At 37.6% G+C, this 17145-nt stretch overlaps 1 protein-coding gene across 2 annotated transcripts in view; it reads right to left on the bottom strand.

Annotated features, from left to right (window-relative positions):
- Positions 1–9623, bottom strand: part of scara3 (scavenger receptor class A, member 3) — a 39549-nt gene extending 29926 nt beyond the window's left edge. The window contains exon 1 of one of the 2 annotated variants that reach the window (XM_081602257.1): positions 9232–9623. In XM_081602257.1, coding sequence (XP_081458383.1) covers positions 9232–9238 — 7 coding nt within the window. In that variant the 5' untranslated portion in view covers positions 9239–9623. The remainder of the gene's footprint in view (positions 1–9231) is intronic. The other variant, XM_081602258.1, reaches the window with a different exon arrangement.
- Positions 9624–17145: the final 7522 nt, after the last annotated feature.

Genomic DNA, 17145 nt, shown 5'->3' with positions numbered 1-17145 from the left:
GTCAATAAATGAAGCATTCATAATTTATCAGAAAATTAGAAGAAATTGTGTCAGAAAGTAACATTTTTTCACATCCATTCTTTTTATTTTTCCGCTTATTGAAAATTAACTTTATTACATGTTAAAGAGACTGGACAAAAAAAATGCAACCCCCCCACCCGAATACTAATAATATCATTAATACTACTGATACTGTCATTAACTGAAATAATAATAAAAATAGTAATAACAACAATAGCAATAAAACATAGCAAACAAATTACATCAGTTATTAATGCAATATTTTAATAAGTATATTTCTCCGGTTAGAGGTTAATAAAAAACAATTACACAAATTTAAGGCCCCGTTTACACGACAACGATTTCGGGGGAAAACGGAAGAGTTTTGTTGCGTTTGTAGTGTGCATTTACACGAAACCACCGAATGTTTTCTCTAACAACGGCACAGATTGAAAACGGGTTCCAGACCAGCTCATGCATAGTATGACGCAAAACATAGCTGCTTCCTACAATCCACAGAAGAAGAAGAAACTACTCACAATGCTGGTGTTACTGTTTCCCCATCAGATTCGGTTCCCTCAGCGTCTCTTCCCCGCTCCGCACAGCCAAGGTGGCAAAATACATGGCTGCTTGTTCAGCGCTCTTATCTAGAGAACTACGGACCAGGACCAGCCCGGCTCCAGACGAGTTTAACAGGAGGGGCATCGACTTATTTTGGGGGGTCTATGAGTTTACGTAGCTGAACATAGACAACAACACCAGCAGCTTACAGGCTACTTGTTAACAAGCTTAACATGCTGTATTGATATTAGCTAGTCATCTTTTAGCTATCATCACCTGCATCCAACAGCTTTACTCAACTCAGTCGGTTAGTTCGGGGGAAAAACTGTGCCAAGTTATTTACGTTTTGCTGGTTTGCTGCCATGATTCTAACACACACCTGCGCAGCAGCAGCAGGTCTCCCGCTGCCTCACAGGTGTAAACCCAGCGCAAGCGTCTCAGCGTTCATGTTGCGTTTGAAGGCGGCTCGGAAAAACAGGTTACGACTTGTTAGCGACGGATAAAACTGTTTTAACTGCTGAAAAAGGTAACAGAGGACACGGATATGGGACGTGCGGGAACTCCTATTTTATCAAATTGATATAGGAATAACAGACTGTTGGCCATTCCAAGGTAAAAACAATAAACAGCTTCCAGTCCGGGCCGCTACAGACACCGTGAAAGCTCAAACAAGGTTTTTCGGCAAAGTTATACCACTTTTTCCAACTGCATGCGCCCTAATCAGACGCACACAATGCGTGTTCTCTCACGGAAATCCACATGCCTTCAAGTACAACTTTTTTTTAAACACATGCCACACTTTCAAAGTTTCAAAGAACCTAGCTCCAACTAGGCGCAGTGAGAGCATTACACGTTTTCGATTTGCACCGTTACTGTGTAAACACAGATCGTAATTAGAACGTTATCATGTAAACGATCCAACAAAACAACAAAAGTGCCGTTTTTGTTGGATCGTTGTCGTGTAAACGCCCCCTTAGAGTCTAAAAAATATAAACTGCTAATGCTATAAATTTTGATCTATTATTTCGAATTAAGCTGATGTCTATCAGAATTATTAAAATAAAAAATTAAAACAGCAGCTCTGCTCGGCTATTAGGAGTTGAATCTTCCAGTGAAGGAGCCGTCACGAGGTTCTGATCAGCCAATCAGAAGAAGATATTTGGAGAATTTACAGGCTAGACGGCTAATGTAAATAAAGAGTGACTGAGAATATAAACAATCTGTTCCTGCTGGATTATAATATTTTCTGAGTGGAGCTGTTTGCAACATAATCGTATTACTGGACAGATTTAGTCATAAATACACGAGAAGACTTCCCTCAAAGGATAATAAAGCTTAAAAAAATCAGAATAATTTCTTTTTTTTTTATAAAAAATTTGAATAAAATGCCAAAAATGATTCATATCCTTCTGAACAATAAGTGGAAAAATCTTTACTGGCGCTTCAGAAACAAAAAACAACAAAAAAACGGCAAATTGTTGCTAATTTGATTATTTATCTTTGGTCATAATCTCTTAATCACCCTAATCTTTAACTCAGATTAAAGTTGCGACTCTATCTGAGCTGCACTAGAATTATTCATTTTACTTCCAGCCTGAACAAATATGCAAGTAGATTTGAAAAGCGCATAATTGATGTTGGGTTTAACTGGAAATGCACGGCTAAACATCTGTTAATTACTACATAATTCATAGTAATTAGGATGCTGTTTGTGGCGACACAAGTGATTAAATTTTTTAATATTTGGGGAAAAGTCACCAAAAGCAAGATAATGGGAACTCGGAGAGCTTTGTATCCTCGTCTTCATTTGCAAACTCAAATGAAAACTGGGAAAAAAAATAAACAAGAAATTATGTTTTGTATTTGTTTGATTCAGTTTTGCTACAAATATTCTATTCTACTCTATGAGCGGAGGTCTAAATTTTGTAATAAAGAAACAAAACAAAAATGGGTGGCATGAGAATACCAGCAGAGGTATTTAGATTCATAACATAACTGAGTATTTTGCTTTAAAACAAACATTTTCACCAATTCTTAAACTACTCCAAACTGTTTTACCTAAAGTAAACAAGTTCAAACAACATAATTTGACAGGTGGATAAACAAAACGGTCTCAGCTGGAGGAAAATTAGAGAACAGAACCAAACAAAGACAACGCGACATCACAAGATAAATCTAAAAATATATATAAATTGTTATTGTTCTGGAAACGTTGCATAAAAGTCCAAGTTTACATGAGACAGACGTGGAACATCTGAGGCCACAAAATAACCCAGCTTACATAACGAAGCAGGGAGGAGGGAGGAAAAACGCAGAAAAGAAGAGAAAAACACAGTTATTCATAAATATGCAGTAAGTAAAGTGTATGGTAAGAATATATTAGTTTGCACTGAATAATATTATTAAAGTTTTAGAAGTTTGAAACAAGCATATTGAGATTTTTGAGGGTTAAATTTGTTTTTTTTGGTTCATTTTTCTATTTGAAAATAAATTTAAAGTCTTTATCCGGGCTTATTCTTCCACTAGTTTCATGTTTACAGCCAAACGTTTCACCTTCTTTCTGCCACCCTTATGGGTTTTGACTGCGCCATGTTGGAAAAAGCTAACGTCCGTCTCGTTAGTGAGGAAGTGGACCGGTCCAAAGCACACAGAGCAGAACTAAGCTAATCTGACTGCAGCACAGCTTGACCAGGTCACACCTTCCCAACCAGGAAAAAAACTGAAATACTTAGAAATACACTTGCTTCAGTGGAAAAGTTGTTTAAACTTTGCTTGGCTTCATTAACTGGCAAAATAAAAGGGCAGACGTTAGGTATGCGGAAAGATTTCTGACCAGAAATATCAAAAATAAAACAAAGTATTTGCATAAAATTTATTCTACAAATCTTAAAGCTTATAAAAATCAAAAGTATCTACATTTATTGGAAATTATTGGGAGTTTTTCCTATGAATTAAATTAAGACAAATCAATCTGAGGCCCATTTTTTTTTAATTTTTTTACGTATTTCTTTCTTCCCAGTATGTCCCCTATATCTGAACATTTGCTGTATTTAACTTTTACTCAAAAGCAAGCTTTGCTAAACTCAAATCTGCTTTTCATTAATTTAATAAACCTGACTAAATACAGCAAGCATTTTCAAAAAAAGACTTAAATAAATCCTGATTTTATTCACCGGAACTGATTAAATTGTGACCTATTGTTTTCCAATTGGTACCTAGAAAATTTGCAAGTCTTGAATCTGGAATAATTCACACATTCTTTCCCAGCAACAAATCTGATTCCTTAATTAAGTATTTCATGTTTAGATTATTATTGAGTGGATAAAACCTTTTTTTAGGCCCTTGTGTCCTTTAGACTCAATGACTTTGACCCACATGACAAAACCTTTGGACGCCCCTGATGTAAGGGAAGACTGAAGACTTTCGTACTCTTGTTTTTATCCCCACGTTTGGATTTAAAGTACAAGATGAGAGTCTTTGCAGAACAAGGCAAAGTTTTATGGCAATAAAATATGAATATGTAACTGTTCATGTTTCTGCCTGTGGCCTCGGGCCCAGATGTTGTAGATCAAGCAGGTCCAGCAGCTATGAAAATATTGAGCCAAGCAGCAGGTTACAAGAGCAGAAAAAGGCCGACATGTAACAGACTGTGAAAGCGTGCCTCTACAAACATCTCCTGTTTCTGTCCTTCATGCCTGACAGATATTTGCAGGTGAACAGATGGTTCTGAAAAAAGAAAATGCTAAACATTACAGTTTTTAACTAAGGGTGTTGCTTTAAGCTTACATGTAAGAAACATGTTTGACCTCACCATGTCAGTCACAAAAAGATCCTAGGAAATCTGTACAAGCAAGCAAAGCGGCTGATTTTTCTTTCTATGTGATTATGTTAACAAAAGCACACAGTCTCATAATAAAGTTGTGAATTTCTTTAGATATATATACTGCTCAAAAAAATAAAGGGAACACTTAAACAACACAATATAACTCCAAGTAAATCAAACTTCTGTGAAATCAAACTGTCCACTTAGGAAGCAACACTGATTGACCCGACGAGGGTCACCGTTGTCAATCAGTGTTGCTTCCTAAGTGGACAGTTTGATTTCACAGAAGTTTGATTTACTTGGAGTTATATTGTGTTGTTTAAGTGTTCCCTTTATTTTTTTTTGAGCAGTGTATATTCGATCATGTGGAAATCATTGTTTGTACGGTAAAAAAAAAAAAAAAAAATGCTCTTTGGGGCCCCCTTGTGGCCGAGGTAGGTCACGGTTTACCGGTAATATGAGCTGCGCGCGCATCCAAACCTCCAAAGATCCAGTGGAAGATAAGTTAGTAAAACAATGTCGCAAAAAGGGGCTTATCCTTCGAGGACAGAGAAACAAAAGAGTAAGAATAAAAAACGAGATAAATGTATGATTTTATTACTTGCTGCGTTTCCATTAACAATAAAACTGCTCAAATTGAAATTGCAAAAATACATTTGCTTAATGGAAACATGACAATTTTGAAAAATCTCATGTTTTTTGATAGGATGAGATGATTTTCCGGCTGTATCTAAATGGACATATTTCACAAAACTGCAGTGGAAATACTTTTTCCAACTCACACGAGTCACGTGATCAACTGGTAGACGAAAACTCACGAAGAAGACGACAGGAAGTGGCAGGAGAATGCCTGTGTGTTGTTTTTTTGTCGGACAATATGCATCTCATAGCATCGCACAGAAGCTCTTCTGTAGAATTGCCGATTACAATTTCCCCTAAAACTCTGCGTACGTAACGTAGCTACGTACGTCTTGTTGGTTCCAACGCCTGAATAAGATGCCGACGTCTCGTCTGCGTGACATTATCTCACGTAAATGTTTACATCCGTCACTATCATGATTTGTAATTATTTACTGCGTAAACAAGCTTATTCACTTGTGATTTTCATGTAATTTCTTACTTAATGGAAACACTGCAATTGTTAGTGTTTTTTCGACATTGGGAGAATATTGACAAAAAATTTGCGCACATCTGTTTTAAGTCAACAATTCATCAATATGAAACATACTCATAACATTGGAAAAAATGTCTTGTTATAAGTGAAATAATCTGCCAATGCAACCAGTACTTCTTCATGAATTATTGACTTAAATCAAGCTCCTATATCCTGTTGAAATGTTATGTTTAAGTTAGTTTTGTCTTATTTTAAGCGCACTAAGATATTAGCACAAAAATACTAGGTGACAGTTTTTGTTTCTGCAGTCTATGCATTCATTTCCCTTCACTTCACAATGGCGTGCCACTTTGTGTTGATCTACCAGCAAAATCCCATTAAAGAATATTGAAGTTTGTATTCATAACATGTCAAAATGTATAAAAGGTTTTGCAAGGCACTATGTTCTGGCAAAAACAATTCTTCCTGCAAAGAAGGACATCCACAAAGTCAGAAGACGGGATCCTCTCCAGATCTGACTGGAGGTCTGAACCACAGCTCATAAAAATTACAATGCTCCCTCTTCAAACGTTTTCTGACATCTCAGCCGTTTGGGTGCCCTCTGACTGGAATGTGTGGTCTCTTCACAGAGCTCTCTGGTATGCACTGCTGCAGTCTGCAAAACTATAGACAAGAAAGAGACTTCTCGTTTTTTCCTCCACAGTGAATCAGGACGGTTTCCATCCTGTGAATGCTTTCTCAGGACTTAACTGGTCTGGACTGCCAGAAGGAGACAGAAAGACAAGCTTGGTTAGATTTTACAATGTTAAAGGGTGGGTATGACACAATTACTGGCCTTCATTTTCACGCAATGATCATTAAGAGCTGTGGAATGCAAGAACTGTAATTATAAAACCAGGATTTTTGGTCTCCAACTCCATCATGGAGAAAATTTGGGGTTTGTCCTGGTAATAAAATTAAGGTCAAGTTTCTGGCAATAACTGAATAAAGTCAGAGGAATGTTTTTTGAGGCCACAACCCTCTGATATCGCGAATAAAAAACTCCTAAATTGATTGGCTGACAGAAAACGTCTCAAAGAACAAAAAATTACCACGAGTTTATTAAACCGAATCGCCTTTCTGCAAGGCTTTCCTTCGCAGCCACCTGCCTCTGCGTCTTCAACAACGCAGAGAGGAATCTGTGAAGCAGCAAGTTTTATTCTGCTTGGAAGAGGCTGGAAACCACATTACGAGTCCTCCTGCTCCGTTTGGCTGGGAAGAGCGCCTTAGATGTGCTTTAATGGAGTTAATTTATGACATTCTTTTGGTTTCAGTTTGACTCTCACCAAGCTAGCGCCCGCTTATGGTTTAGCTTAATGTACAATAAGTCCTTTTTATTTTTATTTGTGGCTTTTTCTAAGTCACAGTTATGCGGAAAACTAAGTATCGCATGAGTGAAATGCTTCAAAGGTGATTTATTATGCTTCCTTGAAGAGGTTGGTGTACGTCTAAGGAGCAATTCAGAACATGTTCATTACATTTTATGCACAACATTATTCTTACACTCACACCTGAAAAACAGAAGTGGAGCCTTCTTCACAATGAACAAGAATGCAGCAAGTGGTTTCTGGATGGTAAGCCAACAACAAAACACTTGTCTTTTCCAGCAGCCATTGTACAGCTCCAATTAGGTGCTACGTGACGGCAGAGTCCTCTGCGGTTGCTAGGTAACGGGCTAGACTTTGCTGCCACTCACCTAGTTTTGGAATGTTTTTGAAATGGCTCATTTTCCAGACACCATAAAACATAAAGCCATTGCCAAAAAATGGCTGAATGTTTTATTATTTTTTTAATCGCTTCGTTTGTTTTTAGAAGCGGTAGAAACCCAAACGGGAGTATAAAAATGTTCAAAATATGAAATTTGCATATTTCCCTTCAAGAACCACCATTGGCATTAATCTTTTGAAAAAGCTGTTAGTGCGGCTTTATTAGATTTAACCCACTCATCAACACTAACCCTGCTCATGGAGTTTTGAACTTCTCTTTTTAGCTCCTTCCACAGCATTTCAATCAAGTTGAGGTCTGAACTTCAACCGAGTCGTTTTAAGACTTCAATTTTTGCCTTTTTACTTACCTGTTGACACTTTCATATACAGTAGTAATCAACTCTGTACCCCGTTTGAAATCATTGTTCTGCAATAAATATGCAGGAACCACTTTGTCTATTCACACCCAAATTAATTCAGCAATATCGTGGATCTGTTTGTGATTTTAGAGAATGCAAACCAAATGGGAAAAACTAGACAACATTTACCAGAACAACGTGCAGGAATTGTTTGCCAGGCATTTTTATGCTCAGTGTTGAGATTCTTGTGCAGATTGATTAAATGCTTTCTCAAGTAAAGTGGTTTGAATCATTCTCCGCATGTTATCATTTTTTCAAGCAAACCACTGTGGATAGCAGCCAAAGTATCTGGATAGTTCAGTCCAGATAGTTTAAGTCTCATTTGTTTAAAGTATTTTGTTTTTGATTCAGATTAAATTTTTTCTTGGTAATTTTTGCAAACATCACTTACTTGTTCAGTCTTTTTTTTAACTGTCCTTTCATGAACACTAATAACATGCTACAGGTTAAAAAGTTTAGCTTTCCAGGAGGATACCACCTCCTACTGGTGCCTTCCACTGGTGACTGTTCTGATGGGGCTTCAAATTGTTTGAAAATGTTCTTATAACTCCTTCCAGATTGACAGGTAGAAATAATTGCTGCTCTGGGGTCACTGTTGACGTGTTTTTAGCTTCGTAAGGGGTTGATTTGCAACCCAACCAGCAAACTGCCAAAGGTCCTCTAAGGGTGTACTTAATTATCATCATTAAAAATGAGCCAGGAGATAGATTTGATGCATTTATGCATGTTTTAACGTTTATTAAATCAAGAACAAAACCACTTGCATTTTCCAGCAGCCATTGTACAGCTCAATTGGGTTGCTAGGTGATGGCGGAACTCCACTGCGGTTGCTAGGGAACGAGCTAGACTTTGCTGGGGTTGATAGGTGAGTGGGAGTCATTGCTGATTTGTGACATTACATTTGGATATCTTTTTAATGGCTCATTTTCTAGACACCAAAATAGTGTGATTTTTTTTAAAGCACTTGGGTTGCTTTTAGAAGCGGTTGAGACCCAAATGGAAGTACAAACACATGCAAAATGCGAATTTTGCACAATATGTCCCCTTCAAGAAGCCTTTGATCATGGCCTAAACAGGTCAAAAAAATTAAAAGATAAATGACTAATTTCTTGCCTTATTTAGCATTTTTCTTCTTCCACTGTAAGACCGTGTGTCTTGTAAGAACGTCAGCACATTTCAAAGCCACTGCAGGCTCTTCTTTCATGCCCTGTTGTGATAAAACACACCTAAATTCACTCGCCCACGTTTTGGGAGGAACACTAACTCAGTTTGTGGGAATCTGGCAGAGGAAAAGCAGATTTTGTGCTCTCCAGAAATTGCCGTGTTTTGCACTCACACACAGTTTTAAAGCTGACGGATATAAGAGTCATGTCCAACTACAACAACTGCGCACTTTCTCAGGATATGAGCTGCCAAGTTTCGGCGCTGATGAGAAGCACATGTTGGCTGGTGCCCAGTGCAGGTGCTGAACTGCATCCCACAGTGACAAACATGGCTTCTCTTAACACGATTAACAAAGAAATCCCACCAAAGTTTGATAAAAAAAAAAAGGAAAAAGAGCAGCTTTACCTTTCATGGTTTCTGTCCTTGGATGCCTGCCAGGTAATGCTGTTCCAGTTTGCCTGAGGACAAGGATGAGGATGATGATAATGTCGTCCTTTTTTTACCTTTTATCCAACAAATTTGTGCTCATTTGTATTCCCAAACATGCAACTTCAACGTCCCAAAATGCATTTATGCAAAACAAAACATGAAAAGAGACGTTCATCTGCATCCAAACTGGACAAAAGTATATCTAATTTAAAAAATATTAATGCATACAAGTTAAATTGTTTTCATTTTTTAAATGAAAATGGATAAAGGCTGCTCTAACTTCTGAGCATGTGTTCAGAGTATGAAAACACAAACCCCCTGAGCAACTACTGAAGAGGAGGGAAGGAGGACGAAAAAAGAAGAGTAGCTTAATAGAAACAAGGAGTGAACAGAGAGAGAGAGAGAGAGAGAGAGAGAAATGTGGGAGGGGAACAAAGGAAGTAGAGAAGAAGGGAGGGAGCAGAAAGGGGACAGGGTGAAAGAATGGGAGTGGGAGGAAAACAGGGAGGGTCCATGTGTTTTGTTGAAAGTCAGGTTTGTGGCCGAGGCTAATTGCTAACAAATGTTGCAGGGTGAGCACCTTGAAAACCCGCGGCCTTGGCCTCTGTGATGGAAAAAAAGGGCTTCTGTGAACACACACACACACACACACACAAACACACACACAGGGTGACACATGTCTAAGCGATTATCCCTTCATGGTACCACTCTTCTCAGGTTGCCCCCGCTCCCGGCGTGTTGGAATAGCGGCAGGTGTTATTCCCGCACCGACATTCGCTCACATCCGGCCGGGCGGCTGACGAAGCAGTTTCACCGGCCGTCTGGCCACTTCTCACTTCCACTCATTTCTTTCTTACTTTCCCTTTTGCTGCAATACGTCAGTCAGTTTGGAAATGTTTGCTTCCAGTTTGTTAGACGTGAAATCAGAGGAGGATGGAGAACTCAAAAAGAGTAGCACTACTCCAACGTATTTTTGAAATGTAGACATCCAGAAGTAAAAAAAGTATTTGGTAAAATTACTAACTCAAGAAATGCTCAATCATTTAATATTTAAAAATCATGTCATCAGATGGACCAAATTATAAAGCCAAGTGGAAATTTTGGTATTTTAAGGACTACAATGACAAAATAAAAAAAAAATAAATCAGGCAAAAGAAAATGTTTCTAAATCAGTTTCTGTCATTAAAAAACTTATGAAACTTTAACAAAAACTGCAGGTGTGTCTGGTGAATTTTTGGTTAAAACATGTTTGCTTTTCCACTTAGTGGGTAGAAAATCCAGAAATTTTACTCAAGAGTAGAAATACTTCATAATAAAATTACTCAAGTAAAAAAACACCTAACAGTGTTTTTTTCTAATTTTATGTGTAGAAAAACACCTGAAAGTTTAGTAAAAAAAAAAAAACAAAGTTACTCAAGTAAATGTAATAGAGTAAATGTAACTAGTTCCTACCAACCATCTGGCCGAACAGCTGATGAAGCAACTTCACTGGTCGTCTGGTTACTTCAAGTCAATGAAATATTTTGTAAATGTTTGCTTCAAGTTTGTTAAAAACAAAATAAAGAAATCCCACTTTTCTCCAGCACCATGTAAAATCTGATTAAGATCTTTTCTTGAACTTTAAAATACATTGTACTCTTAAAAGTTTCAAAAGTTTTCATTCATTGAATGGTCACAAAAAACTGAATTAAATTGGAGTATTTCTTTAGCAACAACCTTTGTGTTGTGATCAGACATCACTAAAATACAATCGCGAAAGTTTCAAAAGACTAAAATTATCAACTTTTTTTAAACTTTCTGAGTTCAGGGCAAATATGGCATCATTGAAATTGTTAGCATAAAGTTGTTTTTTTTTGTCATTTAGACGCTTTTTAACACATTTTCATTCATAAAATGTGGAGCTGCATTGTTTATGCACTAATAATTAACATCCAATTTATTAGCTTCTTTATAAACTACAACATAAACATCCTGAAAGACAAAAAATCCCTTTAGACAAATCAAAAGGAACAGTTCAACACAATTCAAACAAACCTTTTACTGCAGCAGAAATGTGCTGCACATAATTCACCAGGGTCCTCAGATAAATACATAATGTAAGGACTTTGTGTAATCAGAGTAATTAAACTCTCTGGCCTTTTTTGCTTTGTTAAATAAGTACAACCATTTTGAGTTGAGTTTCTAAAAACTGGGAATCCATGAGGGAATTTAATGACCAACATTTCTCTGCCTGGCTTTAATTATAAAGCCTCTAGCTTTTGATTACAACTTGAAGCTGCTGGAGCTGCTTTGCTTGCACACATTCCAGCAGACTAATAGATCTGCATTCCTGAAGTGACACAGATTTCATTCAAATTGATCCCAGAATCCCTTTTAAATGTCGGAATCTGAGCCTCAGTGGTGCTTTCACTGCAAAGCTTTGATGCTGTTTTGTTAGAAGGAAACAAACCAAAAGCTTTTCCACGTCTAACAGCAGCATTTTTAGGTGAAACAACACAAACGTTCACTCACCGGCTAGATAATTAGCTTTGTTGCAGTTAGCTGTTGCTGAACAACATATCATTTTACATTTATTTCCAAATCTATTGGTGTGAATGACAAGTTTGCAAATATTATGACGTAGCCTCAGCATACGATGACGACCTTAAACCCAAACATCCATAAATTCATATATTAGACTTCTGAACATACATTTTTCTTGAGATTATAAAAAATAAACTGCATATGTCCTTCATGTGTGACTTGTATGTAACTGAGTGTGCTCAGGTAAGAAAAGAAAATTACAAAAAAATAGATAACGATGCTGTAAATCCGAATGAATAACAAATACCACAAAACAGAATTAAACAAATCATATCGTATAGCTACATTAAAACCTCCCAGTAAAAGTTTTCATTATTGAATATTATAGATGTTAAGTTTGTCCAAATTTGTTTATTTATTCTTTAAAATTATTTTGTTTAGTTAAGAAGTTGTTTCTCCAGTCAGATGTTTATTGGTGTTTTACGTTTCGCTGCTCTTGACGGTTGGTGGTTACCATAGCAACCAGTAACCGACAGTTCTGCCACCTTTTTCTGTTGCCGTTTGTAACTGTGCTCTAGCTCTGTGTTTTCTTTACAAATATTATACTTTTAACATATATTTTAACCAACTTACAAGTAACTTTTCAGCAAGTTTGTTTTCAGTAAATAATTCCTTAATATAGATGTTCAATTGGCAAATTGTAATAACTAGTATTTTATTTTTTATCAATATTATGGAATTATTTACTTAAAACAATCTTGTTTCTTGTTTAAAAGTACATTTTATCTTATTTAAACTGTACTAAGATTTTGCATTAGAAACTAAACCAAAATCACTTGGTAAGATTTTGTGTTTTTGCAGTGTGTTTTAGCTAGTTGGGACATTTTGTAAAAAAATAAATAAATAAAAAAAAAGCACAATTTGTCCTTTAAGGCATAAAACTGAACATTTAAACCGCTGTCATGGAGTTTTAATTTGTTTGTTTTTAATTCAAGTATGCTTAAACTGGAGTAAAGTATAAAAAAGCCTAAAAATCTTGGATTTTTGACAGAGAAAGACTGAAATAGAATTAGTCTGCAGGGGCTTCTAGAAGAGAGAACAAGAATCTGCATTCTGCAGAAATCATTTCATTACTTTACAACTAAATTAAATTTCTCAACATTAAAAAGTGTCCAAACATTGCGTGCAAACATAGACTCAGAAAGTGCTAGAAAAAAAGCTAAATTTATGTAAAAACATGAGCAAAACTTGTCAAAAAATATCACTGAATTGTGGTGAAAGTCACATGGGTTTTAAGTCCTAAACACATCTTGGCCTCATATCCGCTGAAGCAAATATGAAGTGGAGCTCAGTGTTGTCACAAACAACCAGAAGCTAAACGGGTGAGTCGTTAACACCGGACTAAAAACAGAAAGCAAGTGACCTGTTGTGATCAAAACACAAACATTTCCACACACTCTTCATCTAGCCAAAAAAAAAGAAACACAGAGACACCAACACTGAGATCCAGCTTTAACTGCAGCCTAACTAAAATTACAGATTAAAGCAACAGATCAAATTAGGAATAAAAACTCAATCTGAGTATCTATTATTTATCTGAATATATTCCAAATGACAGCGAGAGGAAATATGAACATTAAATAAGTTAAAATAAGAATTTTTAAGAATGGATTTTCTGCCACCCGGTGGTAAAGTTGTGTATAGCGCTGCCAAACATAAAAACATTTTTTTACCCTGAATTCGTGATCAAATCTACAAGTTTGTTAGGTTGTTCATTCCTTTGAAAAGGAGCAAGTATAACAAACAGACAATGATCCACATTTGCAGAACATTTGTGGCAAAACAACAGCGTTGATGCCAAAGAAGTGGTTCTTTTTGCGCAGATATTTCACTTTACAAGCAGCTCGTCGAATAACATTTTCCTGAACCGCCTCTCTGTTAACTACGTGCATTTGGCTCATTGCAGAGTCGGAAAATATGAGCAACACTGACTCATGTAGCATGTTCTTAGAAACAACACACAGCCACTGTTGCAGCTTTAGGACGTAAACTGTGTTTTAAAAAATTAGATCATTAAGAAACACAAATATGATGCTTTAAGTCTGTAAAATAATGTTAAAAAGTACTTTGTTTCTTGTAATCGCTGTGCTTTTAGTCCATGGGCAAATTACTTTTGTTTCCCCAACATTTAGCATTAAATAATCTTATTTTCTATTTTGTAACAATAGGTGAAAGAAAAAATCTTTTGTGTGGAAGGATGTCTCCATAAATGCACTTGTGAAATAAGGGAAACTTCCTCTCAAATATACTTGAACATATTGAACTTTTTTACATATTTTCAAGTTACAACCACAAACCTCAATTGATTTTTGAGGTATTTTATGTGACAGGCAACATGGAGTAAAACATAATTATAAAGCGGAAGGAAAATGATCCAAGTTTTTTAACATTTCTTACAAGTGAAAGATTTAATATACTCCTGAATAAAATTCAGTCAGGTGTATTCCACTGAGGAAGATTAGGGACACAAAAAAAAAAATCAGAGTTTTATCTCAGAATTCTGCTTTTTATTCCTTTTTTGGCCCCAATCTTCTTCCGTAATATTCCACTATCTACAGTTTATTGGATTTTAACTTTGTTTTTTTTTTACATTTTGCCTTTAAAAAGATGGGCAAACCAAAAATAAATAAGTTAAAAAAAACATGCTGCCTCTCAGAACAACATTTAAATTCAAAACTACTTCACTGACCCAAATTAAATGCATGTATGTGTAACAGGGTTTTATTGATGTGAAGTTTGTCAAACTTTGCCTATTTACTCTTTGAATGTATTTTTGTCAAGTCAAGAAAATGTTTCCCCAAACATTTCTTGGTGTTTTATGTTCAGTTATGCTGCTCTTAACGGTTGGTGGTTACCATAGCAACCAGTAACCGACAGGTCCGCCCCCTTTTTATTTTGCCGTTATGTAACTGTGCTAAGTATTGGGATACATGCTGTGCTGGTAGCTCTCATCCAAATGGAGGGGAGCTTCCTCGACACCGAAATGTTGCACCGTCAGTCCCGTAAGGGCTCGCTTCTGCCATCCAATTTGTGTTATTGCGTGACATTGCTCCAAAATTTCAAAACAGGGTCAAATCCTAAACTAAAATCACAATTTAATCCAACAAATGTGACCACAGTTTGTCGGGGTCACACGAACACCGCAGTAAACTCCTGAGGCACATAGGATGGCTGACAGCTGTTAACCAGTCCACAGTTCGTACACCAATCTGCATTCACTTACATACATTGTCCTGCTCCTTATGACATACATTGTTTTTTCTGAGTGTTGGTCGCGGTCCGCTTGGAATAACTGAATACTGTTGATCTGGAAGGCTCAACGGCATGTTGCTGTTAATCCAGGTTTACGTTAGGCAAAGAATGGCACAGTCCATCTCTGCAGAAACTCTCAGCCTCAGATGTAACAAATCCACTCACAAAAGAGTTCTTATTGGTCTTTTGTGAGCAATAAGAACTCACAAAGGTTCTTAATGTTGCCAGAAAGAATGTCTCTTTCTGGCGGACATTAGCCAGAAAGAGAGTCAGAATTGGTGGCTTCCTAGGCACCAGTTGGGTAACATGCTCACCCATTTCCCCTTTTTCTGTTTTCGGGCACAAACTTTTCTTCTGACTGTTAGTCCTGGCACCCTGTTGTGCCAGTCCATTGTACTCAAGAGCCGCTGTCTCCCAAGTGTGGATTTCAGCTTTGGTGATATTTTACCAGCTGAACTGCTGAACTGTCTCCAATGGCCATCAGCTTAACCGAGCTGCATTCAGCCGTAAAGTTTATTTTTATTTAAACTTCAGTAGTTTTCTAGTTGTTCTGCTGAGATAGTGACATCACGCAATTTGATGTCACAAAGAGCAATGCATAAAAAGCTGCACTCTTGAATTCTACGGTCATAACCGTTACAGAACCTGGAGAGAAAGGAGAAGGATTGTATCCTAACAAGAGACTGGAAACGATTTGTACAGACAGAAAGGACCAACGATGAGTAAAGCAGTAAGATTTCATCTTCTGATTCCGAGGAAGAAAGAGACCAAGATTTGTTAGCAAGAGAGAGACAGAAGCTCCGTGACATCATGGAAGAAGTCGACAGGATGTCATTTGAGACCAATTCACTCATGAAAGCAAATGAGGAATTAAAAATTGAAGTTTTAAACCTGGAACAAGAAGCATTTGAAAAAGATAAGCTTGTTCGGGAGAAAGATGAGGAATTTGAAAATCTGGTTGACATAAACATTACATTAGAAGAGGATAATGCCACACTGGGGAATAAAAACACAGACTATGACAAGCAAATTGCCACCCTGGAGAAGAAATTCAGGGCTCTGGAACAGGAGAACATCAACCTGAAGCTACAAACCAACACTCTGGAGGAGGAAAACAAAGTTCATGCAGAGGAAGTCTCCGACTTGAGGCAGGAAAGGAGGGTTCTTCTGGATAAGACAAACCCTGTCTTGGAGAAAATAAACACCGCCCTGGAGGAGAAAACCACCGCCCTGCAGCAGGAAAACTCTGTCTTCGAGCAGGTAAACCACCTCTTGGAGAAGGAAAACAACAAATTGGAGCTTTATGTGAAAAAGCTGAACAAAACAATTAGGGGAACAGCAAAACCAGCAGCCCTCTGATGAGGAAACCCACAAAGACAGCCAGTGGGTTTCAGACCAGCCAGAGAAGAAGCTATATCTATTCAGACGTGCGATCGGAGGCGTTTGCAATACACTTCTGAAGATGTATCAAAGAGGCACTCTAAGGTATTGGGTTGAAAGACGGTACTTCTAAATAAAGAAGTGAACCTCGAGGGGTTCATAGCGAGTCCTGTTTTTCTCCAGACAGGCCTCTAGGGTTCATAGAGAGTCCTGTTGGTCTCCCAGCCTGCTTCCACAGCTTGGTAGCGAGTCCTGTTGGTCTCCGGGCTGACCTCTAGGGTTCATAGAGAGTCCTGTTGGTCTCTGGGCTAACCTCTAGGGTTCATAGAGAGTCCTGTTGGTCTCCCAGCCTGCTTCCGTGGCTTGGTAGCGAGTCCTGTTAGTCTCCGGGCTAACCTCTAGGGTTCATAGAGAGTCCTGTTGGTCTCTGGGCTAACCTCTAGGGTTCATAGAGAGTCCTGTTGGTCTCCGGGCTGACCTCTAGGGTTCATAGAGAGTCCTGTTGGTCTCCCGGCCTGCTTCCGTGGCTTGGTAGCGAGTCCTGTTGGTCTCTGGGCTAACCTCTAGGATTCATAGTGAGTCCTGTTGGTCTCTGGGCTTACCTCTAGGGTTCATAGTGAGTCCTGTTGGTCTCTGGGCTTACCTCTAGGATTCATAGTGAGTCCTGTTGGTCTC

This window comes from Poecilia reticulata, chromosome 21 (assembly GCF_904066995.2).
Source record: "Poecilia reticulata chromosome 21, P_reticulata-male-v2, whole genome shotgun sequence".
NCBI classification, from domain to species: domain Eukaryota; kingdom Metazoa; phylum Chordata; class Actinopteri; order Cyprinodontiformes; family Poeciliidae; genus Poecilia; species Poecilia reticulata.
This window is presented reverse-complemented; position numbering and strand designations above follow the sequence as displayed.